The sequence below is a fragment of the Balaenoptera acutorostrata genome, chromosome 9, assembly GCF_949987535.1.
Source record: "Balaenoptera acutorostrata chromosome 9, mBalAcu1.1, whole genome shotgun sequence".
NCBI classification, from domain to species: domain Eukaryota; kingdom Metazoa; phylum Chordata; class Mammalia; order Artiodactyla; family Balaenopteridae; genus Balaenoptera; species Balaenoptera acutorostrata.
Genome location: NC_080072.1, coordinates 65,202,519 through 65,228,258, shown reverse-complemented (window position 1 = coordinate 65,228,258; position 25,740 = coordinate 65,202,519). Strand labels below are relative to the sequence as shown.

General features: G+C 34.8%; 1 protein-coding gene across 13 annotated transcripts in view; it reads left to right on the top strand.

The window, feature by feature from the left end:
- Positions 1 to 25,740, top strand: part of PICALM (phosphatidylinositol binding clathrin assembly protein) — a 107,840-nt gene that overhangs the window by 44,714 nt on the left and 37,386 nt on the right. For all 13 annotated transcript variants that reach the window (XM_007168506.3, XM_007168504.3, XM_007168505.3 and 10 more), the window contains exons 5-11: positions 10,291 to 10,384; positions 14,881 to 14,992; positions 16,610 to 16,716; positions 19,037 to 19,078; positions 22,395 to 22,480; positions 24,353 to 24,476; positions 24,749 to 24,885. In XM_007168506.3, coding sequence (XP_007168568.1) covers positions 10,291 to 10,384; positions 14,881 to 14,992; positions 16,610 to 16,716; positions 19,037 to 19,078; positions 22,395 to 22,480; positions 24,353 to 24,476; positions 24,749 to 24,885 — 702 coding nt within the window. The remainder of the gene's footprint in view (positions 1 to 10,290; positions 10,385 to 14,880; positions 14,993 to 16,609; positions 16,717 to 19,036; positions 19,079 to 22,394; positions 22,481 to 24,352; positions 24,477 to 24,748; positions 24,886 to 25,740) is intronic.

Genomic DNA, 25,740 nt, shown 5'->3' with positions numbered 1-25,740 from the left:
TTTAGGTATTTTCAATGTCTGTACACATAGATCCATCTCATCCTTTTTTTTTTTTTTTTAATTATTTATTTTGGCTGCGTTGGGTCTTCATTGCTGCACACGGACTTTCTCTAGTTGCGGCGAGCGGGGGCTACTCTTCGTTGCAGTGCGCGGGCTTCTCACTGCCGTGGCTTCTCTTGTTGAGGAGCACGAGCTCTAGGCCGCGTGGGCTTCAGTAGTTGTGGCTTGCGGGCTCTAGAGCACAGGCTCAGTAGTTGTGGCGTACGGGCTTAGTTGCTCTGTGGCATGTGGGATTTTCCCGAACCGGGGCTCGAACCCGTGTCCCCTGCATTGGCAGGTGGATTCTTAACCACTGTGCCACCAGGGAAATCCCCATCTCATTCTTCTGAATGGCTTTAGAATGTTCTGGATGTACATTTGATTTATTCTCATTTTCTTTATCTTAAAAAAGTAACACACTGACCATTCTTTTACATATGGTTGCATTTTTTTTATGTAACTAACATTTATTTAATTATGTTAGATGTATATACAAGTATTATTGTTTTAGAGAATAAGGGGGAATAACAAACTAGATTTGGGCTTACTCCCTAGGAATGGACATACGGAATAAGGAAACTTTACACAGCATCAAAATGTATGGCAGGGCTTTCAACAAGAAAACTGTGGCAGAAGGATTAATCAGCATAGTAGTTCTATGATTTACCAAAGGCCCACTCCTCATCTTGACACCTTGTATGTGGATGCTGCTGTGGCCCTCATAGGGAGCCATTAGCTTTGGGCTTTGTTATAAATTAGCTTCCAGGGATCTGATCAGAGATTCCTGGAGAAGATCCACTCTTCTGCTTAAAGAGGGCCAAACCATATGACTGGGCAGTTTTTTTGTTTGTTTGTTTTTGTTTTTTTTTTAATTGGAATATAGTCGTTTTACAATGTTGTGTTAGTTTCTACTCTACAGCGAGGTGGAGTTCCCTGTGCTATACAGCAGGTTCTTATTAGTTATCTATTTTATACATATTAGTGTATATATGTCAATCCCAATCTCCCAATTCATCCCACCCTCCCCCACCCCCAGCTGCTTTCCTCCCTTGGTGTCCATACGTTTGTTCTCTACTTCTGTATCTCTATTTCTGCCTTGCAAACCGGTTCATCTGTGCCATTTTTCTAGATTCCACATACGTGCGTTAACATACGATATTTGTTTTTCTCTTTCTGACTTACTTCACTCTGTATGACAGTCTCTAGGTCCTTCCACGTCTCTACAAATGATCCAATTTCGTTCCTTTTTATGGCCGAGTAATATTCCATTGTATGTATATACCACATCTTCTTTATCCATTCATCTGTTGATGGACATTTAGGTTGCTTCCATGACCTGGCTATTGTAAATAGTGCTACAATGAACATTGGGGTTCATGTGTCTTTTTGAATTATGGTTTTCTCTGGGTATATGCTCAGTAGTAGGATTGCTGGGTCGTATGGTAGTTCTATTTTTAGTTTTTTAAGGACCCTCCATACTGTTCTCCATAGTGACTGTATCAATTTACATTCCCACCAACAGTGCAAGAGGGTTCCCTTTTCTCCACACCCTCTCTAGCAGCATTTACTGTTTGTAGATTTTCTGATGATGCCCATTCTAACCAGTGTGAGGTGATGCCTCGATGTAGTTTTGATTTGCATTTCCCTAATAATTAGTGATGTTGAGCAGCTTTTCATGTGCCTCTTGGCCATCTGTATGTCTTCTTTGGAGAAATGTCTGGTTTGATCTCCTGCACATTTTTCGATTGGGTTGTTTGTTTTTCTGACATAGAGCTGCATGAGCTGTTTGTATATTTTGGAGATTAATCCCTTGTCGGTTGCTTTATTTGCAAACATATTTATCCCATTCTGTTGGTTGTCTTTCTGTTTTGTTTATGGTTTCCTTTGTTGTGAAAAAGCTTTTAAGTATTGTCGATTTTTGTTGTTATTTTTGTTACTGAAGGAGGTGGATTAAAAAAGATATTGCTGCAATTTATGTCAGAGACTGTTCCGCATATGTTTTACTCTAAGAGTTTTATAGTATCTGAATCCTTTCATCCCTGGGATAAATCCCACTTGATCATGGTTTATGATCCTTTTAATGTATTGTTGGATTCTGTTTGCTAGTATTTTGCTGAGGGTTTTTGCATCTATATTCATCAGTGATATTGGTCTGTAATTTTCTTTTTTTGTAGTATCTTTCTCTGGTTTTGGTATCAGGGTGATGGTGGCCTCATAGAATGAGTTTGGGAGGGTTCCTTCCTCTGCAATTTTTTGGAAGAGTTTGAGAAGGATGGGTGTTAGCTCTTCTCTAAATGTTTGAAAGAATTCACCTGTGAAGCCATCTGGTCCTGGACTTTTGTTTGTTGGAAGATTTTTAATCACAGTTTCAATTTCATTACTTGTGATTGGTCTGTTCATATTTTCTGTTTCTTCCTGGTTCAGTCTTAGAAGGTTATACCTTTCTAAGAATCTGTCCATTTCTTCCAGGTTGTCCTTTTTATTGGCATAGAGTTGCTTGTAGTAGTCTCTTAGGATGCTTTGTAATTCTTCGGTGTCTGTTTTAACTCCTCGTTCATTTCTAATTTTATTGATTTGAGTCCTCTCCCTCTTTTTCTTGATGGGTCTGGCTAAAGGTTTACCAATTTTGTTTATCTTCTCAAAGAACCAGCTTTTAGTTTTATTGATCTTTGCTATTGTTTTCTTTGTTTCTATTTCATTTATTTCTGCTCTGATCTTTATGATTTCTTTCCTTCTACTAACTTTGGGTTTTGTTTGTTCTTTCTCTAGTTACTTTAGGTGTAAGGTTAGATTGTTTATTTGAGATTTTTCTTGTTTCTTGAGGTAGGATTGTATTGCTGTAAACTTCCCTCTTAGAACTGCTTTTGCTGCATCCCATAGGTTTTAGATCATCGTCTGTTCATTGTCATTTGTATCTAGGTATTTTTTAATTTTCTCTTTGATTTCTTCAGTGATCTCTTGGTTATTTAGTAATGTATTGTTTAGCCTCCATTTGTTTGTGTTTTTACGGTTTTTTTCCCTGTAATTTATTTCTAATCTCATAGTGTTGTGGTCGGAAAAGATGCTTGATACGATTTCAGTTTTCTTAAATTTACTGAGGCTTGTTTTGTGACCCAAGATGTGATCTGTCCTGAAGAATGTTCTGTGTGCCCTTGAGAAGGAAGTGTAATCTGCTGTTTTCGGATGGACTGTCCTATAAATATCAATTAAATCTATGTGGTCTTTTGTGGCATTGAAAGCTTGTGTTTCCTTATTAATTTTCTGTCTGGATGATCTGTCCATTGGTGTAAGTTGAGGTGTTAAAATCCCCCGCTATTATTGTGTTACTGTCGATTTCCTCTTTTATAGCTGTTAGCATTTGCCTTATGTAGTGAGGTGCTTCTTTGTTGGGTGCATATATATTTATAATTGTTATATCTTCTTCTTGGATTGATCCCTTGATCATTATGTAATGTCCTTCCTTGTCTCTTGTAACGTTCTTTATTTTAAAGTCTATTTTATCTGATATGAGTATTGCTACTCCAGCTTTCTTTTGATTTCCATTTGCATGGAATATCTTTTTCCATCCCCTCAGTTTCCGTGTGTATGTGTCCCTAGGTCTGAAGTGGGACTCTTGTAGACAGTATATATATGGGTCTTGTTTTTGTATCCATTCAGCCAGTCTGTGTCTTTTGGTTGGAGCATTTAATCCATTCACATTTAAGGTAATTATCGATATGTATGTTCCTATTACCATTTTTATAATTGTTTTGGGTTTGTTTTTGTAGGTCATTTTCTTCTCTTGTGTTTCCCACTTAGAGACGTTCCTTTAGCATTTGTTGTTGAGCTGGTTTGGTGGTGCTGAATTCTCTTAGCTTTTGCTTGTTTGTAAAGCTTTTGATTTCTCTGTCGAATCTGAATGAGATCCTTCCTGGGTAAAGTATTCTTGGTTGTAGGTTCTTCCCTTCCATCACTTTAAATATGTTGTGCCACTCCCTTCTGGCTTGCAGAGTTTCTGCTGAGAAATCAGCTGTTAACCTTATGGGAGTTCCCTTGTATGTTGTCATTTTTCCCTTGTTGCTTTAATAATTTTTCTTTGTCTTTAATTTTGTCAGTTTGATTATTATGTGTCTCGGCGTGTTTCTGCTTGGGTTTATCCTGCCTGGAACTCTCTGTGCTTCCTGGACTTGGGTGCCTATTTCCTTTCCCATGTTAGGGAAGTTTTTGACTAAAATCTCTTCAAATATTTTCTTGGGTCCTTTCTCTCTCTCTTCTTCTAGGACTCCTATAATGTGAATGTTGGTGTGTTTAATGTTGTCCCAGCGGTCTCTTAGGCTGTCTTCATTTCTTTTCATTCTTTTTTCTTTATTCTGTTCTGCAGCAGTGAATTCCACCATTCTGTCTTCCAGGTCACTTATCCTTTCTTCTGCCTCAGTTATTCTGCTGTTGATTCCTTCTAGTGTGTTTTTCATTTCAGTTATTTTATTGTTCATCTCTGTTTGTTCTTTAATTCGTCTAGATTTTTGTTCTTTAATTCTTCTAGATCTTTGTTGAACATTTCTTGCATCTTCTCGATGTTTGACTCCATTCTTTTTCCGAGGTCCTGAATCATCTTCAGTATCGTTATTCAGAATTCTTTTCCTGGAAGGTTGCCTATCTCCACTTCATTTAGTTGTTTTTCTGGGGTTTTATCTTGTTCCTTCATCTGGGACATAGTCCTCCGACTTTTCATTTTGTCTGTCTTTCTGTGATTGTGGTTTTCATTCTGCAGGCTGCAGGATTGTAATTCTTCTTCCGTCTGTCCTCTCTCTGGTTGCATTAAGTAAAGTTTCCTGTAGAATAAATTCTTAGAATTGACAAGTCAAACGTTATAGACGTTTACCATTTTATTAGAAAATACTAAATTCCCCTGGATAAAAGTGGTACCAGATTATTGAGTTAATTACAGTTATAAATACCTCTTCCTCTGTTTTCTTCCATCATCATGAAAATGTATCTCATTAGATGTTCATTTTATGTTGGTTGATCAACTAATTTTTAAATGGTGATATTGAGCCTCTTTCTCTCTTTTTAAAAATGCCATTCATGCTTTGTTAATTGCCTTTCAATGTCCTTTGCCCACTTCTCTGTTGGGCTTTTACAGTTCTTTTCTGTTGTCTTAAGACTAACTGGCTGTTTAGTCAGATAAATTTAGGTTTGATTTCTAGCTTCACTCCAGTTAGATGAAAGATTTTAGTAGGATACTTCTGCCAGCTTGTTAAGTTTTAAAAAATAATTTTATTTTGAAATAATTTCACTTCCTGAAATGCTGCAAGGATAATACAGAATTACTCAGATTTACTGGGTTTTAACATTTTGTCACATTTGTTTAATCATTCTTTGTGTATGTGTGTTTGTATACTTCTTTTTTTGATCCATTTGAAAGTGGATTACATACCTCATTCCTTTTTACATTGTATAGCTTTTAATACTTCAGTGTCTGTTTCCTAAGAACAAGTATCTTTTTTTTACATATCCATCAGTTTGCTAACTATTTCCACATCATGCCACACAAACTTATGTTATTTGTACAGGACAGTGGGTTACATGGAGAAGACCGCTTGAGGCTGAAGGGTTAGCCATTAATGTGTTGGCATACATATAACCCATTTGTACCATAGTAGTCTGCTGTGGCACAATTGGGAAGCCTTGACTTAAGTGCCACGTTATTTCATCTGTAAATATTTTTTCATCTGTAGAGTGGTGATTTTAATAGCACTTATCTATTAGGATTGTTATGAGGATTAAATGATATATTTTATGTTATGCTTATAGCACATGGCAAACTAACAAATAAGCTTTTGGTTTTATTGGGAAAGTAAACTGTCACAGGTTACAAATACTGCTCCTGGGTTTTTTTTTAGCAGTATTGAAACTTAAAAAAAATCTTATGTGATAAAAATTGTTATCTTTATTTTTATGGCTGTTGTCTTTTAAGCAAACTTGGAGCGGGGTTTTCTACCCCAAAGTGATCAACTAGCTATTTATGTTTTCATTGGATATTTTTATGGATCCAGTATTTTATATTTAAATCTTTGATTCATTTAGAATATATCTTGGTATTTAGAAATTGAGGTGGAGATTAACTGTAATTTTTAATAGAAATACAGTATATTCAAAATCAAAATGAATTATTACCCTTGTATGGTTAAATGACTTTTCACTTAAATATACTTCTTTTATCTAGCCCCTTATTCATTATTCTGGCAAATTCTTAGTCATTCTTCAAGAATTCACTCAAACATCATGTTTTTGAGGAAGCCTTATTTCTGTTAGATTCTATATGAGATTGTCCGTCCATGAAGACAATATAGTCTTACTCAGATTCATATCTTCAGGACTTTCCACAGTATCTAAACATAGTAGATACGTTAATAGTTTTTGAAAAGGTGACTAGGTGTTTCTAAATAGTACATTAAACGGTTCTATGAAAAATGGATCCAATAAATTGCCTGTAGATGTATCTTTTTAGTTCGTTGTGTTAAAGATTGGTCCCTTCATTTTCTATTTGTTTAACATTCCATTTTTTGATAGTGTTAACTTACCATGTTGAATTATCTTGAATTCTAAATTAGTACGGTTCAAAGTAACAAGACATTGTTACATAACAAGCAAAAGAAAGAATAATAGAGGTATTGTCTGTGAGTAAGGATATGGATGATCATCCTTTAATTCATTGCTCTTATATTTGGGAAGCAAGTATCTGAATTTAATTATAATCTATTTAAGAAGTAATAAAAACTTGCGTTCTACATGGAGTATGAATTGTCATGCATTTGGTCAATCATATTTAAGCATTTGGTATTGTGAGTTGAGTTTTTTGAAGTCTGATGTAAGCATGTGATAACTTAGGATTTTTCTTAATTGAAAAATTTAAAGTTCTCTGGGATGAAATGATGTGTAGGCTAGTGAGAGAGGGAAGAATAAAAAAACATCCCCACAGTTTCTGGCCTAAGTCACTGGGGAGATGTTACCTTTTACTGGGAAGGTTTTTGGGAGCAGGGTAGGGTAGTGTATAGTGGTTAAAAATTAAGGATTTAGTATTTGAAATATTAGTTTTTAGATGCCTGTGATTTTTATAAGTTAAGGTTTCAATTAGGCAATTCAACAATACTAACTAGGAACTTTGAGATTTCTAGTCTGGGAATATAAACATATCAATGGCAGTTTGGTAATTTCTGCCTTGGGAATGACAGTATCCTAGGGAATAAATAGAGAATGAGAGGAGAGGGCCTAAAAAAATCTTGAGATACACAGCATTTATTTTAGAGAATGAGTAGAGGATGAGGAGTCAATGAAAGAGACTAAAAAAGTGATAGTGAGGTAGGAAGAAAACAAGGAGTGAGGGATATAGGGGATGCTAAGACAGAGTATTACAAGAATGAGAGAAACTTCTGAATGATGCTGAGAAGTCTAGTCAGGTAATGTTAGACAAGTACCCACTGGAGAGGCAACATGAAGAGGCAAGGGTGGATCTCATACTGGAGTGAATTAAATAATGAATGAAAAGCAAGGAAGTGGCAACTCTTTTAAGAAGTATGCTTGACTATGCAATAGAAGTGGTAGCTGAATGGGAATATGGGGTTAGTGCAAGTGTGTGTGTGTTTGTGTTTAAAGTGTGGTAATCTTTAAAGTGTGGTAGACTTCGCTTGCATGTTCATGGGAAGGATCTAGTGTAAAAGAGATTAATGATCTGCACTGTCCAATACGGTAGCTGTTTGCCACATGTGGCTGTTTAAATTAACCTGAAATAAAATTAAAAATTCATTTCCTCAGTTGCATCAACCACATTTCAGGTGCTCAGTAGCCACGTGTGGTTAGTGGCTACCATACTGAACGGTGTAGGTGTAGGACATTTCTACCATTGCAGATAGTTCTATTGGACACTGCTGTGTTAGAGAGAAAGAGGATAACCAAAGATTGTGACAGAGTGGGATCCAAAGGACCTGTGTGAGTGATATTTACATTTGATAGAAAGAAATAGACTTCCTCCATTGTAATAGGAGCAGATCAGATAAATGTAGTTTTGGTGGCAAGATAATCAGACAATCTCTTTTTGTCATTTTCTATTTCTGTTTGAAATATTTTGAGAGTTATGAGCTGAGAGTTTGTGTTGGATGTGGGGGAGTGGTGGAGAAGGACAGGTGGGAGAAGGTGGTTTGAAAGTACTCAGGGGAGGGATTCACTAGAGAGGCTAAGAGGACTGCTGGCAATGCTGAGTCCCCATTTGAGGCTGATGATCAAGAATTTGTAGTTTTACCAGTTTACTCAGTTTTCCTCACTAGCACTCAGCTGCATGTGTACAGGCATGGAGAAGATAAATGTGTGTTCACCCAGGATTGTGAATTTGCCAGGTGACTGCAGGGAATGAGAGGTGTAAGAGAGGGTATTATCAAGGGAGTGATTATAGTAATGATCTGTGGAATTATAAGCTAGATTGAAGAAGGAAAAATGAAAAGGGATCAATGAGGGTAGTGGTGGGGTTGATGCATTGAAGTTTATGATAAAGTCAAATAGTTTTTGCCATGGGACACTTGACCAAGGCAGCTGGAAAGTTAAAAGGTTATTGTCAGGATAAGGTGTCTGAATTTTGTCTTTTTCTTAAGGTGGGGGTAAGGGAGTAGGAGTGGGAGTAGGAATAATGTTGTTTCTTGTGGGGATGGGCAGTTAAGGTCAGGATCTGACTATGGGAATAGGGGTTGTAGTTAAGGGATTTTGCGATCAAGATGTTGGATTGGTTGTGCATGTTAAGATGTTGAAGTTAATTGAGAAAAACTGAGCCAGTATTCAAGTCTTCTGTGATGGAGGGGAAGTGACCAGGAGGTCAAAAATTACTTCAGCAAGGAGAGGGAGGAAGAACTAAAAGGGGACTAACAGTGACTGATAAAACAAGAGTGTGATGTGTATGAGAATAAAGAAAGGGTTACAAAGAGGGAGTCGTGTCCTTATCCCCAAACTCCAGTCAATGTAGTTTAATACCTGAGAGGATATAGGTGTCCGCGGGTTAACACATCTTATGTGGGAGAGTTGTTGGACTCAAGCTGGTCAATAGCTGCCTATGTAAGGCAGTCCAGTGTTTGTTCTTCAAACTCTTGTTTTATCCTGCAAAGCACTGTTTTTGCTTTTCATAGCTTAATTGTTTTTCTGGTATCTGGAGTTGTGGTTGAAGGGGTAGCTTAGGGTAGAACAGCTGTTTATAAGTATGGATCATTTGTAAATTAGGGAAAGCCTGTATATTTTTTGAAAGGGTCTTGTTCCTCTGCCAAAAGGTTACGAAAAGCACTGTTTTGGAGTCTCATACACCTGGGTTTACATACTGACCCTAAAATGAGTTCGTTTTCTGAACTTAGATAGTCATAACCTCCCTGAACCTAAAATTTCATTGTCTATAAAATGGGACAAGGCTGTCCACAGAATTTCTGTGAGGATTTGAAAAACATACATCAGGCCCTTAATATGGAGCCTGATATATAATAAACACTTAGCGTTAGTTCTGCGCCTTAACCCCAGTACCTCTTATCTAGTGCTTTTGGTGTCAGTTTTGTAAAATTCTAGTTTATTTGGTACTGCTGATATTTCTCTATTTTTAGAAATATCTAAAGAAATACTTAAAGAAATGTTTTTGGAAATATTTAACAGAACATTTTATTAAAAACCATTCCTCTTAATTATCACTTACTTTAATGGCCAGATTAGAATGACTTGGTAAAATTGTCCTTTATTTTATAATAAAATAATTTTATTTTGATTTGAGTCACAAATAAACTACCTTAAATAAAGTGGTGCTCACCAAGACTTGTGTTCAACTGCAGACTCCATTGTGTCCTATTTAGTGATTTGAGGGAAATGATTTTTTTAAATTTATAATTTAAAAAAAAAATCTGTAAAACTGCCCTTTACACACATGAGTGGTGTGAGGATCAGATGATTTTCTCATGTAAAAAGTGTAGTATAAACTTGGCTATATAATGTAAACTTTTATTTTTATGTCTCATGCTTTACATCTTCTTTTTAGTTATAAAGGAGCACCTTGATATTGGACATAACGGTGTTTCCTGTTTTTGTTTTTTCTATATGATTTCTATTGATACTTGAGGTTTCAGGTTCAATAATGACTTAAAAACGTGCAATGTTTTGTAGCACCTTGTTCTGTTTACGTAGAGAACCAGATGGGAGTTCAAAATGTAGATTTAATAACAAACTCAATTGTTTTTTGTTTTTTTTTTTAAACAGGGCTGATGGAGTTATGAGAACAATGAACACAGAAAAACTCCTAAAAACTGTACCAATTATTCAAAATCAAATGGATGCCCTTCTTGATTTTAATGTAAGTTGATTGCATAAATGCTTTTATAATTTGAGATTTTAAAAATTATATCATTTTAATTGGTCAGAGTTTTTATTCTCAAGTTATCGTAGACTAATTTTTTCACACTAATATCCTATTTGCCTAAGGATTTTCTATAAATGTGGTCCCAAATCAGATTACTTTCCGTTTTTATAATTGTTCTAGATTTACTCTGATTTCTTTGGTGGTGCTTCTCTAACGCCCAAATTATAGGGTATACAAGCTAAAGAAAGTGATGGAGAGATAAAGAGATTGGTGTGAAAATCTACTTCCTTTTGATAATGGTTTTTAGATATTAGAAATGTATAAAGATTTTCTTTATGATGAGCTAACTTAATATTTCACTTTTTGTCTGCATTGTAGAACTCAAAGCATGACAGTTATTGAGAAATAAAGGGAAGTTCAAATATACTTGTAACATGTTACATAGCTATTGCCCAAGGATGTTGTGTTCCCTGGGATTTTTGTTTTAATGACTGTTACTTGAACCAAGTTGCCAGCTTTGTCATTTGTTTGTAATATGTTAGGTGTTAGCATTTACAAGTCTTTTCTTTTTTGGTGCATCTAGCTTAAAGACATTGTATTTTAGAGCTTGTAAGTGCAAGTTAGTGATTGGAACTGTGACAGTTTTATGCTGAAATTGATTTTCCTTTAATGGTGTGCTATTAGTTGGTAGTCTTTAAGCTTCTGGAGGGCAGGGACCAGGTCTTCTTTTTCCCTGCTGTGTCCCCATTGTCGGTAGTGTGTGGCACATAGATAGTGTTCAGTAAACATTCAATAAATGAATCCTGAAGGTGCTTTATAGACTAGAACAGGTTCTCAAACTAGTATTTCTTTATAGGCTTGTGAACTGAGAACATTTTTAAATGGTTGCAAATAATAAAAAGAATATTTTTACATTTTTAAATAGTTGCAAATAATAAAAAAAAAGAATATTTTTAACAGGTGAAAAGTATATGAAGTTTATTTTTCAGTGTCCACAATTGTGTTTTTAGAACAGGCTCATTGGTTACATGTTGTCTGTGGCTGCTTTTTTTGATGTAATAACGGGGCTGAGTAGTTGTGACAGAGACCATATGGCCTGCAAGTCTAAAATACTCACGATCAGGCCCTTTACAAAAAAGTTTGCTGGCCCCTAGTCTAGATGACGGGATTAATGTAACTACTGAGCTTTATTTTGGTTTTTATAGAGAAAGGGTCCAACCATGAATTTTTTTTTCACTTAATTTATTGTGGGTACCTTTATAAAATTGCATATTCTTTTCAGTGTCTATTATACTGCATTGTGTGTAACAACTTACCTGATCCTCCTGTTGATAAATATTTAGGGTATTTTGGTTTTTTAATTCAGAAAATAAATGGAGAAAAAAAACAGAAGAGGGAGGGACACTACATAACTCTATGTGTGTTAGATAATAGTGTATCTACACATTTATAAACCTATTTCTTTAGGGTTAATGCCTAGAAAAAGAATTTGGTGGTTCAAGGACATAAACATTTAAATGTTTTTTTTTAAGGAATACTAACTTTATTTATTTATGTTTTAATTTATTTTGGCTGCGTTGGGTCTTCATTGCTGCGCGAGGGCTTTCTTTTTTTTTTTTTTTTTTTTTTTCCACACACACACACTGTATTTTATTTTTACAAGAGATAAATAGACTGACACCAAGCATTGTACATGGATGACCACAACAAAAGCAACAATGATTGCAATTACCAAACATGAAACACAGTTATACTATGTCATAATATTGACATTCAGTCCAGTAATCCTCCACTGTAACAGCTCCTTTACTTTGCAGTGAAAATTGATTTGTATATTCTTTTCCTCTGAGTCCTTGTGGGATTTTTTTTTTTTTAATTCAGACAGAAAGTCACAAAAATTATACTCATCCTCATCAGTTCACTCAGTCCCATGTAATTAATTTCTTTTTTTTTCATCTTGATCTTTTGTTAGCACTTTTATGAGTTCATCAGTTTTTCATTAGAGTTCTGAAAATGCTTATTCATTCAGTTCAGCAGTACAGTCAGTTACCAGAAACCTGTACTTGTCAGAGTCTTTTCCATGAATTTCTTGAAGATGAAACCCTTTTATAGGAACATATTTGCAAAATCATCAGAGTACACCCAGAACTGTCTGTAAATGACAAAAGACTTAAAAATGACCATGGTTAAAGATTTGATGAAAGTTCATAATAATGCAGTTGACAAGAAAAGTAGTTATTTCTGAGATATACATTTTAAAGTAATAACTAGGATTATTACTTATAACATTATACCAGAACATATAAGATTTTTAGACGTTTCCTGTAATGTCTGAAACATTTATATTAACATATTTCCATACATATTTCCATACAAATACAAATATAAGATTTTTAGAAATTTCATGTAATGTCTGAAACATTTATATTAACATATTTCCATACATATTTCCATACAAATACAAATATAAGATTTTTAGAAATTTCATGTAATGTCTGAAACATTTATATTAACATATTTCCATACATATTTCCATACAAATACAAATATAAGATTTTTAGAAATTTCATGTAATGTCTGAAACATTTATATTAACATATTTCCATACATATTTCCATACAAATACAAATATAAGATTTTTAGAAATTTCATGTAATGTCTGAAACATTTATATTAACATATTTCCATACATATTTCCATACAAATACAAATATAAGATTTTTAGAAATTTCATGTAATGTCTGAAACATTTATATTAACATATTTCCATACAAATAACCCAATGAAAGTTTAGTATTAGTTGTTTTGTTTGTTTTTTTATACTGCAGGTTCTTATTAGGCATCAGTTTTATACACATCAGTGTATACATGTCAATCCCAATCGCCCAATTCAGCACACCACCATCCCCACCTCATCGCAGTTTTCCCCCCTTGGTGTCCATATGTCCATTCTCTACATCTGTGTCTCAACTTCTGTGCACGGGGGCTTTCTGTAGTTGGGGCAAGCAGGGGCTACTCTTCGTCATGGTGCGTGGGCTTCTCATTGCGGTGGCTTCTCTTGTTGCGGAGCACTGTCTCTAGGTGTGTGTGCTTCAGTAGTTGCCGAGTGTGGCCTCAGTAGTTGCAGCTCACAGGTTCAGTAGTTGTGGTGCCCGGGCTCAGTAGTTGTGGCTCGTGGGCTGTAGAACACAGGCTCAGTAGTTGTGACGCGTGGGCTTAGTTGCTCTGCGGCATGTGGGATCTTCCCGGACCAGGGATCAAACCCGTGTCCCCTGCATTGGCAGGTGGATTCTTAACCACTGCGCCACCAGGGAAGTCCCAACATTTAAATTTTTAAGAAATTTAAATTTTAAATATTGCCAACTTAACACTCCAAAAGGGTTGAGCCACTCACTTGTCAATAGGTGCCTGTTTTTCTTCATCCTTATCTGTATAGAATAATACCTTGGTTTTGATTATCTTGATACCTACTAGTCTGGTGCTCAAGAAAGGATAGTTCAGTAATTTAATTTGATTATTTTAATTTACTTGATCAGTGAAGTTGAACTTCTTTTCACATGTTATTAGCTATATGTATTTTTTATTTTGTGAATTGTCTTATAGAATTCTCTCTATAATGGAAGTCAACCTTGTCAGATATTCTGCAAATATTTACCAGTTGGTTGCTTACCGTTCAGCTTTGTGCTTATATTTTTCTATACCTAACAAGGTAACTATCATGTACTTAGATATCTAAAAAGGAATTTAAGATAAATTTGGTTTATCCTTTTGATTCTTTCTTTAAGATAAAACTAAAGGTATTTCTTGTATTTCTTGGTAAACAAATAAGTGCTTTTTTTGTTAAAGCATAATTCACTAATAATAATAAATATTGATCATTTATTTGTAAAGTACTGCATCAGGCTCTTTACACTCAATATATCATTTAATTCTCCCAGTAACCGTGTGAGGTAGAAATATTATTATAACCATTTTGAAGGTGAGCTTGTTTGTAATATTGGGAAAAGTTATATTTTTTTTAAAAAAAAGTATATTCTGCCTAGCTTAACTCAGTGCCTTGGTGATTGTAGTAGCCATTTAATAAATACTTTTTGATTTAAAAATATTCAGTAAATTCTTCATGACTCAGAGTGAACTTCTACCTAGAAATGGGCTTTATTTTGCAATTAGAAGTATTTAATATTGAAATGAACTTAAAAGACTTTTGAGATGTAGCCTAAGAATTTCAAGAGTTAAAGGGTACTTTTGTTCTCAGTGACTTATTTCTGAACTAAATTGAATGTTGTAGGATTTGTGTTTGTAGCTTTTAAATAAATCTGAACTCTTTGATCAAGACTTTTGCACTATATGGCTATAACTCTGATTGCTAGAGATCAGTGTCTTCCTCTCATACACCTAAATGTTTGAATTCATTGTACTTTAATTTGAAGGAAGTAATTGTCATTTTAAAACAAAACATTAGCTAATCTTTCTTTTTTTTTTTTTTCCAGGTTAATAGCAATGAACTTACAAATGGGGTAATAAATGCTGCCTTCATGCTCCTGTTCAAAGATGCCATTAGACTGTTTGCAGCATACAATGAAGGAATTATTAACCTGTTGGGTAAATATTTCTGTAGTTTAATAACATTTTATTTCTTATCTTGTGTCATATAGTAAATAATATTGTCTAAGTTGTTACTTAAAGCTGCCTAAAAATCCACTGAGATATAGTCATTCATTGTAACAATTTGGAGAAAAGAGTTTTATATCTGACTACACATGCTAAGTGATTAAATACTTATACAACTAGAATGTTCAGCTAGATGAGTTTTGTATTTTTTAGATATATCTGTTTTTTTCTATCAGTTTTATTATTTTTAGAAGTACAAAAATTTCATAAAAATTAAGTTGGAATTTTCTGTCTCAGGAAAATCATTTCCTCACAATTTACTCCAAAATGAACTTTAACTGTAAAATTGGTATTTTTTTCTAAACTTAATTTTCAGATTGCTAATTATTTTAAAATAATTAAACACGCATTTTTAAGGATGCTTTTTACTTTTGAGGCATTTTAGGAATGTGGTGCTTTACTGTGTGTTCAGTATATATGGAATGCAGTTAATTTTGCCTAGAGATGCTGATTTTTTTAATGGGATTTGGTTGGAGTAGACAATTAACAGTCTGCAAAGTGTGCCAGAGTATCAAATGTCAGATGTCAAATATTCCAATGTAATTGTTCTCCCTTTTCAGTACTTTTTTTTTTAGAATTTATTTAAATTTGTTTTTCATAGGCTGGCTTAACACAGACTCATTCAGGGATGCTTTAATCTATGGAGATAGGGAAATAGGGTTTTTTTTTTTAACAAGTGAAAAATGGAAAGTTTTCTTTTCTACAAAGTTTTGGAAGGCATAGTCTCCCACCCTGTGATTGGTGTAAATTAAGCTCTTTACTGCTGTTTATATATTAAGTTAAATTAGCTTTCCAAGTGACATTTGGACATGGAAAAGTTGCCATCTTTCTTTCTTTTTTTTTTTTTTAATTAATTTATTTATTTTTGGCTACGTTGGGTGTTCGTTGCTGCGCGCGGGCTTTCTCTAGTTGCGGTGAGCAGGGGCTACTCTTTGTTGTGGTGCGCAGGCTTCTCGTTGCAGTGGCTTCTCTTGTTGAGGAGCATGAGCTTTAGGAGCGTGGGCTTCAGTAGTTGTGGCACACGGGCTCAGTAGTTGTGGGTCGTGGGCTCTAGAGCGCAGGCTTCAGTAGTGGTGGCTCACGGGCTTAGTTGCTCCGTGGCATGTGGGATTTTCCCGGACCAGGGATCGAACCCATGTCTCCTGCATTGGCAGGCAGATTCTTAACCACTGCGCCACCAGGGAAGCCCCCATCTTTCTTTATCATTAGTAAGAATATTTGGAAATAGATGTTAGCACTGTTTTAAATGGAGTCAAATGTGATCTGTATTAACATGCAAGTATATATTTAGGGAATTGTGAGGGAAGAAATATTGTAGAACATACTAGTAATATGAGTAAAGTCATAATTTCTTAATTTTTAATATAACAGCATCTCTATTTTAATTTGCTTTAAACATCTAAGCTTATTTAACACTATTTTTTCTGTAGGGTGAATGTGTTCTCTGAGACATCAATATAATCTCTTTGGAGCTGTTTTAAATCTTTTTCCTTTTTGAGTGTTATATTTTGAAGTGAATAAAAGTATATTTACATCTACTTTTGGCAGAAAAATATTTCGATATGAAAAAGAACCAGTGCAAAGAAGGTCTTGACATCTATAAGAAGTTCCTGACTAGGATGACAAGAATCTCAGAGTTTCTCAAAGTTGCAGAGGTAAACTGTCTTTAAATGACTGTATCTCTTAAGTTGCTTTTTTTGTCTTTAAGTGTGCATTTCAAAGAAATCAGTCTATATCCAAGTGAAAGAAGTTTCTTAAGTATAGTAAGGTATATATTCAATTATATCACTATGCTATATTGAATTCTGTGCTATGGTATGAATATGATATAATATTGAATAAAAAATATCCTGTATATTTAATTCAGTATTGAATACTGAAAGGTAATCTATTTTAAAATTGTTTATTTCTCTATGAAATCAGGTAGGTGGCAGTGACTTTTATGTTTGGAATTGGCCATGTATTGTAGAAGGTTTACTCTATTCAGTATGGTAGAGAATATTCTATGTTAGTGCACGTCTCTTTTCTCCAGCGAGAGTGGCAGCTGGAGCCACGTGGTTCAAAATGTTTTGTTCCCTTCGGAAGTGAATATAGTGCATTTATTGTTTGTCATTGATTATGAAAACCATGTAGGTTTTCACGTAGGTTATAGAATAATCTAATTTTACAAATCTGTTTAAAAATAATTTTCTGAGACTGTCACAGAAGGTAGTTGTGGTAATGCTTGTGGGCATTATCTTGCTTGCACAGAGGCAGCACTTAAAGTGTTTTTGTTTGTTTTCCCTTTCTCTGCCCTCTATGCATTACCACCAGAGGTGTCTTGCTAGGATAATTCTAGAAGATGAATAGACCATATAACTGATGAATAACATCCAAGTAGTTAATCTGAAGCTAGCAAGTTGGTGATCCTAGCTCTATTACCATAGTGATGTTTTATTCTGCAGCAGATGGAATAGGATAGAAGGGAATGATAAGACCTTTGAAGAAAATAGCTTTGTGGTGTTAATCAGCTATTTTATGAAGTGTACTGAAATTTATTTTGGATTTAAAGTATCTCTCAAGGAGAAATCAGTGTTTTTTTCCCCATTTCTTTAGGGTCAGTCACATACTAAAACCAGAAAAAAGTAGTGTTTATGCTATGATTCTAGTAAATTCTTTAAATAAAGTTTTAATTTGTTGGCTTTTCCCTTTGGCTTCTTTTGTTCTTTTATGAGGTGGTCTTTGGGCTAGCAATTTCATTATGAGACCTTAGTTCTTGGAGTAAAGACACAAATAACTGGGACTTGCCTGGTGGCGCAATGGTTAAGAATATGCCTGCCAATGCAGGGGACACAGGTTTGATCCCTGGTCCGGGAAGATCCCACATGCTGCGGAGCAACTAAGCCCGTGTGCCACAACTACTGAGCCTGCGCTCTAGAGCCCGCGAGCCACAACTACTGGGCCTGCGTGCCTAGAGCCCATGCTCCGCAACAAGAGAAGCCCCGCAATGAGAAGCCCGCGCACCGCAACAAAGGGTAGACCCCGCTGCCCGCAACTAGAGAAAGCCCACACACAGCAACGAAGACACAGCACAACCAAAAATAAATAAAAATAAATAAAGTTAAAATGATACTTAAAAAAAAAAAAAGACGCAAGTAACCTTTTCAAATGTGTTTGAAGAGGACAAATATATCAATCAGTGATTAGCTCTTAAGATCTTAGTATGAATTATTTTATCAAATTTTCTACTGGTATCATTCTGGGACTGGCCCTTGAGAGGTTGAGAAAAGGAAGAGAGAATGATTAGAAAATGAAATAATAGTCATATAGTCATGGGAGGGAAAAGAATTTTTAAATTTGGGTGTTGGAATAAATAGGAATGGTTTTTATCTTTTTTGCTAGAAATTACCTAGTACCTGAACATCATGAAAGTGTATGGAGATTGCTTTGTGGGGACAGTTATATCCTGGTTAAATATCACTTGGTATTTGTATAAAACCTGACCTGCTTGAGTGAACATAGGTTTTAAAAATTGTTATCTGTGGTGATTGCCAGGGAAAGCATACTATATGGAGGGAGAGTCATTGTCATTAGGTTTGTTCCTTAACTTCTTCTTATGCCCCAGGGGACTTGTTCATGGTCAGCCTTTCTCATTCTTGGTGTAATGTTTTTGTCATAGAAGTGATGGATTTTTCAGATTGTGACAAGGTAGTTTATATAGGTGCTTAGAAGATGTGGAGATGGTAACTTAATAGCCTTGTTGAATTTCCAACTCTTGTTCCCCTCCTGTTAGAACTTTTAGAGCCATCAGACAACATCTGAGTCCTTGGAAGTACTGAATGATATCTGTGGGGATTAAATATTCTTCTAATTTTAAAGAATTCTTTCTAAAATATTGCTCATAGTACTAGTCATAAATGTCATTTTCTAAATTTTACTTATAAAACACCCTATTGTAATTTTATCTATTAAATACAATGCTGCTTCTTCTTACAGCAAGTTGGAATTGACAGAGGTGATATACCAGACCTTTCACAGGTAAGTATTGTTATAATACCAATCACTGTCTGCTATATTCTGCTAGGTATGAAGGGTACAAAGATGAATAATATGCAGCCCCTGCTGTCAAGGAGATCAGTGTAATTTTTCTTGACAGATTTTAACATTTTGATATATTGCTGACAATTGTTCTAACACTATTACCGTATAAAATCTACTCATCTCTTATATTGGTGGAGCTAGCCACTACTCTACTATTCCTTTAGTTTATTCTCTTTAATCTCTCTTTGTTTCTCATCATTATCATTATCAAAAAAAAGAAAGAAAGAAAGAAAGAACTGAACTTAGAGAATGGTATTTTAAAAACAAAATTTTCAGTATACTATTGGTAGAGAATTATCTTATACAGGATTTATTTTTCCTGTTTTAAACCTTCCACTTTGGCTCTTTGACTCAGGTAAATATATTAAATTGGGATAAACCTCAAAACATGATGCTGGGTTAAGAGAGCAGGCTTTGTCTAAGTTTGAGTCCTGGCTGTTCCACTAGCTGGCCCTGTGATTTGGGGAAGTTACTCTCTATGCTTCAGTCTCATCTCTAAAATGCAGATACTACAATACCCATCTCATTAGGTAGTTGGGAGGATTAAATGAGTTAATACCTAAAAAACATTTAGAGCATTAAGTACTCAGTGTTAGCTATTATAATATTATTTTTATCATCATTATCTTCTAAAAATTTCTGGAAAGGAAACTTTAAACCTGAAGTTCTGGCCTTTTCTGGTGTTTGTTGACTGAGTATTAAGAATGAAAGTACCTGGCATAAACTATCCTTATGTATCAAGGTTCTTACTGTTTTTCTCTGTACTCACTTGTTCTGATTCATCCCTTTGATCACCAGGCTAAGAGTATGCACTAGATCTAGTTATGGATTGTATGTAAATAAAAAATTTCTGCATATGCCCACATGAGATAATTGACGTCATTAAGATTAAGCACATTACTGTAGGCTAAATGTGAGAAGAGGCATTGTTTGAACAATATGTAGTATAAGCTGATTTGGCAGTTTCAGATATGCCATTACCCCATTTGTCATGTGAGCTTCACCTGTCTTTGTTGAAAAAGCATCAGCCTCAGGCCAGACTGTTATCATGTGTCTGTACTTTAATATTCATGGTATTGTGATTGGGTAGGGTTGGCCAGCCTGTGACCCTCCGTCCCTCCCTCTTCATTGATGATCTCTGAATGATTCAGAAAATTTTCAAGTGAATTAAAACAAAGCTTTTTATACTTTAGGGAAGATGGTAGTTAAACACAAGAGAGGAAATTTGAGATTATTTATTCTTTTTTTGTTTGTTATAAATAGCTCTTTTTAGGATGTGAAGCATCACATTTCCTTCACTCTTTGTAATGTGGGTTTGACTTTTAAAGAATAGCCAGATACATTTAGAAGGGATTTGGGAAATAGTTTATTAATTATCATAACTAGGTAGTTTAATATTTGTAAGCACAGCTTAAACCCTTCAGAAAAAAATAAAGTACAGTTTAAATGACCACAGTTTTAATTTAGGATTCTGTAGCATAGTAGTTAGTATCTAGGCTTTCAGATCGGACAAACCTTGCACACTATGTTAGCTCCTGCTATGTATCAGATATGTGATCTGGGACAAGTTGCTTAATTTTCAGTTTCAGGTTGTTTATTTGTAAAATGGATATGTAGTGTCTTTCCCATAGAGTCAGTGATTACATACAAGGTAGCTTGCACAGTGCCTGTGCTGTTACAGGAGCTTTTAAAATGTTAACGGCTATTGTTAACATTCTCATCATCATCTCCGACAATAGCTCTTGGGACAGTAGTTGGCCTGCTGATTTGTTGGGGTTGAGGGAGTGCACATGTGTTCTCAGATCAACGAAGAAGTCAATGTTTTCTACCATATCTTTCTTGTGCTAAGGTCTTGATATGTAGAGAGGAAATATAGGATGAAGGAAATTGTTCAGGTCATAATTGGCAGAGAAGCTGGCTAGTATTGTCTCTTCCAACTGTTTTTGGATCCCTGTAATTGAGAAACTCTATCTGAAATCCTAAAGAATATTTGATGTAAGTGAATGCCACTGATGTATTTGCTTCACTTAAAAATAGTGAACAATTCCTTTTCAGATCACAGAAAAGATTTCCTTTTGAAAGTAATTAACTGTTCATATTAAGTTGAGATTTGACATGTAGACTGAGGGTTTAAAGCTAGTCTTTAAAAAAAATTGAGGTAAATATCTATTTGAATGAGGATTGATAACCATTAAAACTTGTGTAATCAACACCCCATTCAAGATATAAATCAGTTCCACCACCCCAATCCTCCTGTCCCCCTCCAGTCACTCCCTAATCCGCTCCACACAAATCACTATTTTGAATTCTAATAGAATAATTTGTATCAGATTTTGAATTTAATATAAATGGAATCATGCAACTATTTTCATATCTGGCTTCTTTTGCTCATCATAATGTTTTGAGATCTGTCCATATTGTTGAATGTACCATTGATTAATTCTTTTTAATTGCTGAATAGTATTCCATCATGTGAATTTACCACAATTTTGTTTATCTATTTTCTAAATTGGAAAATTTGGAAATTTTTAGATTATTTGCAGTTTTTTAACTATCTTAAATAAAGCTGCTTAAAACATTCTTGAACAAGTCTTGTGGAGATAACGTTTGTCTCCCTCTTGAATAAATAGCTAGGAATAGAATTGGGTAATTAAGGTAGTTGTATATTTAACTTTATTTTTTTTTAAAACCCATAGCTTTTTTCAAGGGTGGATGTACTCCCACCAGCATTGACAGTTGCATTTGTTCTGTATTTTCATCAACATTTGATATTACTAGTCTATCTAACTTTAACTATTCTAGTGGGTAAGAAGTTATATCTCACAGTGATTTCAATTTGTGTTTCCTTGATGTTAGTCTTCAGTTTCATTTGTCAATAACTATTCAGAAATAGTGTTTGGACATTTTCAATTACTCAGTGAGTAGTTATTAAGTACCAGGACCATGCTCAACAGTATGTATGTTTTTTAGGGTTGTGTTTCTATTTAAAATTTAAGTTAAATATAGAAAATTCTAAGATTCTCTTAATTTTTCATGTTCACATAATCTTAGTTTTTATATCTTTATGTTTGTTAATACTCCTTACCAGGTCATGCTTATGTAATAAAAATAATAGTGTCATTCTTAGGTGGCTGAAACTACAATGTTAATTAGATCATGAAGAATATACCTATTTATTTTTATTGCTGTCGTGTGTTAGACGATACTTGATTTATTTTGACAAAGGAAAGTCTTAATATTTGTACAATTTTAGGCCCCCAGCAGTCTTCTTGATGCTTTGGAGCAACATTTAGCTTCCTTGGAAGGAAAGAAAATCAAAGATTCTACAGCTGCAAGCAGGTACATTATTCTTTGTGGGGCAAAGAACAGTAGTGATGTTTCTGAGAAAGTAGATGAGTCTAGCTGCAAGTTCCAAGTTATTGAACTTCCCTTTATCTTGATTTAACCATTTGTAAGTTGGTTTAATAATAGTATCAACCTCAGAGAGTTGCTGTTAAGGATTAACACGTAAGTTTTTGGGATAGTTCCTAATTTTCAGTAAATGTCAGCATCTGTTAAGATGATGGCAGTGAAAACTACGTGGTTTAGAATGGTGTTCACAGTGTCAGTATTTCTCTTAAAGATGAAATGCATAGGTTCATATGGTGTATTATAATTACAAGATGCCTTTTTTACAGATTTGACTAACCCTCACAATAGCCCTGTGAAGTATGCAGTAGTAATTCTGGGACTCAATCCTAGGATGTCTGACATAAGATTTCATCATCTTTCTCTAATGCCAGTTCATGGGGTTGATTGTGGACATATTTTAGTCATTCTGTTAGACTTTTAGCTGATTTCCAAGACCAAGACCAGCAAATTGAAAGTAATATAGATCATCGCTTATTGACCTTGTAATGTTATTTTTGTCTTGGTTAGTAACTTGAGTAATTCTCATGTTTTCTTATGAAGATTTCCTTTTAGCAGTATGAAGAAAAAATTTGTATGAAGTATAATGAGAACTCTCCTTTTTGATTGTTGTTTTGGAACTTTTTTTTTTTAGCAACAAAATTTAATTTGTAAAGGAAAATGTCATTACTGGATTTTAATGCTTTTTAATTGCAGATTTGTTCTTTGAATTTTCTAGTAGGTTTTTAGAAGTATAAGCCAAGTTATGAGGCCCGATTACTTGGGAAAGTAATGAAAAATATAGCCAGGTAGCTCAGGTACACCGATATACCTCATACATTTTTTAACATAAAATTTTCTGAGTTTCTTGTATTTCTTCACAACAGTATTACTCTTCCTTTGTCTTCTGAGTTATATCTTTATATTGGCTCATTTATAAAATTGATTTTACATAAAATTTAGTTTTTCCACTTGTGTGCTTTGAGTAGAAATTAATGGTGTTTGGTGTGTGAGAAAAGGAAAATTAATAGCAGTCACTGAGGAGTAGTTTCCTGTTAGAATTCTTTACCACACATGTTTATTTTGCCTAGAATTAACATTTGGGAATTAAATGTTGGGGTTTATGATCTGGATAAGGTTTTGATATAAGGGAAGTGAGGTGGTTTGCTGTGAATCCACCAGTAAGGGATGATGCATTGTGCATATATAATATGTTTGAAAAGAATATTCTAGCTTGGCAAAAGGGTAGCAGACAGAAAGGGGATGCCAGATGGACCAGTGACTGGAATGAAACTGATCTTCCTTTGAGAGAACCTGTGGGTCCTCTGGGAATGACATCTTTGGGTGTTATTATAAGGGAAACATACCTAGACATACATTATTTATTGCTGGTACTTATGTTTTAGTATTCTGTAGTAGTACTGCCAAACCCAGGCTGTAAATTAGCAGAAGATCATTTCCTATGAGAAATTCAATACCTTTTACCCGTCAGGGTTTTCCTAGAAGTATGTGAGCTCTTCTCTAATTGCATTGGTTCCCTACCTTGGGGCTTGGAAGAGGCAACGTCCCTCACCTTTACTGTGAACCCTTTCCAAAGTCTAACACTTACTTTAAGAAAGTAAATGAATGTATGTGTAGATCAACTAATTTCTAATAATCCTCTAGGTCAGTGGGTAGAATATTTCATCTGAAGTACACGTTTTGACTCCATAAGTTTAGTTCATAATTATGGTGCCTCTCTATGGCTAGCTTGCTAGACCATTTCATAACCAGTGAAATAAATGTTTGGCAAAAAACCAAATTACCTTTGTCTGATTATCCTAGGGCGACAACACTTTCCAACGCAGTCTCTTCCCTGGCAAGCACTGGCCTGTCTCTTACCAAAGTGGATGAAAGGGAAAAGCAGGCAGCATTAGAGGAAGAACAGGCTCGTTTAAAAGCTTTAAAGGTAGGTGTGTGCATTCTCTTTATTTGGGGAAACAAGTATAGGAGTTTATAAAGTAATTGGGACTTCTGTACAGACTAACAGTATTTAATAAATATTTGTACAAATGGGGTGAAATTCAGTAGTCTAATTTTTCATCCTGACATTGAATGACTGGCAAAACAGGGAATACCTTTCTGCTATCAAAACAAAATTAGAAAATGCTTTTTTTTTTCAGAGGCCATACAAACAAATCTGGCTTCTGGATTCCTTATGGTAGTTCCCTTTCTCAACAGGAACAGCGCCTAAAAGAACTTGCAAAGAAACCTCATACCTCTTTAACAACTGCAGCCTCTCCTGTGTCCACCTCAGCAGGAGGTATAATGACTGCACCAGCCATTGACATATTTTCTACCCCTAGTTCTTCTAACAGGTAGGTGGAGTGGTTAATGATTACCTTTGAATACTTAGGCTTAAAGACTTCTAACAGAAATTTTGCAGAGTTTTTCAGGTTTAGTTTGATACATGATTTTGTAATCATAAATTCACACAAAGGAGGTAGTGATAAATGGTGGTAGTGGTATAATAGCTAAATATAAAGTGATAGACTTTATATTTCGAATGTTTAAGAAATGGGATATGGCTAAATGATAGACTTATACCAATTGGAAAGGTGGTGGGTTAGTTCTGGGCAAACGTTTCATTGTAAAAAAAATTAACTATAGTTAAACACATTTGTGAAGTGTCTAATGGTTCAAGACCCTGTGTATAACTCTTGGATATGTATGTATGATATGTATTTCAGGATATCCTTTCACTGGATGTTAAATGTTTTTCATTTCTAGTCCCTGGTGTTAAACTCAGTAATCTGGAACACAATTAGAGTTTAGTTGCCAGATTTCTGTGGTATTGAAGCCTACCAGCCCAACTTCAAGCTACTTAACAATAGGAATATTATATTTCCAGGCAAATTAGAATAACTGGATTTTTCTAAATTCCTCCTATGTTTTACCTCAGAGTGGTTTAGAGAAGTTTGAAATTCAGATTCTGGTTTGAATCCTGGTTCATTTATTTCTTAATCTTTTTTTTTTTTTTTTTTTAAACCTCAGTTTCCAAGCAAGATAATGTATGGTATAGGTCAGTGGTTCTCAGTCTTTACCTAACATTAGAATCACCTGGAGGGTTTATTAAACCACAGATTTCTGAGCCCGCCTGTAGGGTAAGGCCCAAGAATTTTCATTTCTGCCAGGGTCACAGGATCACTAGTATAGGGTTTAACACAGTGCTT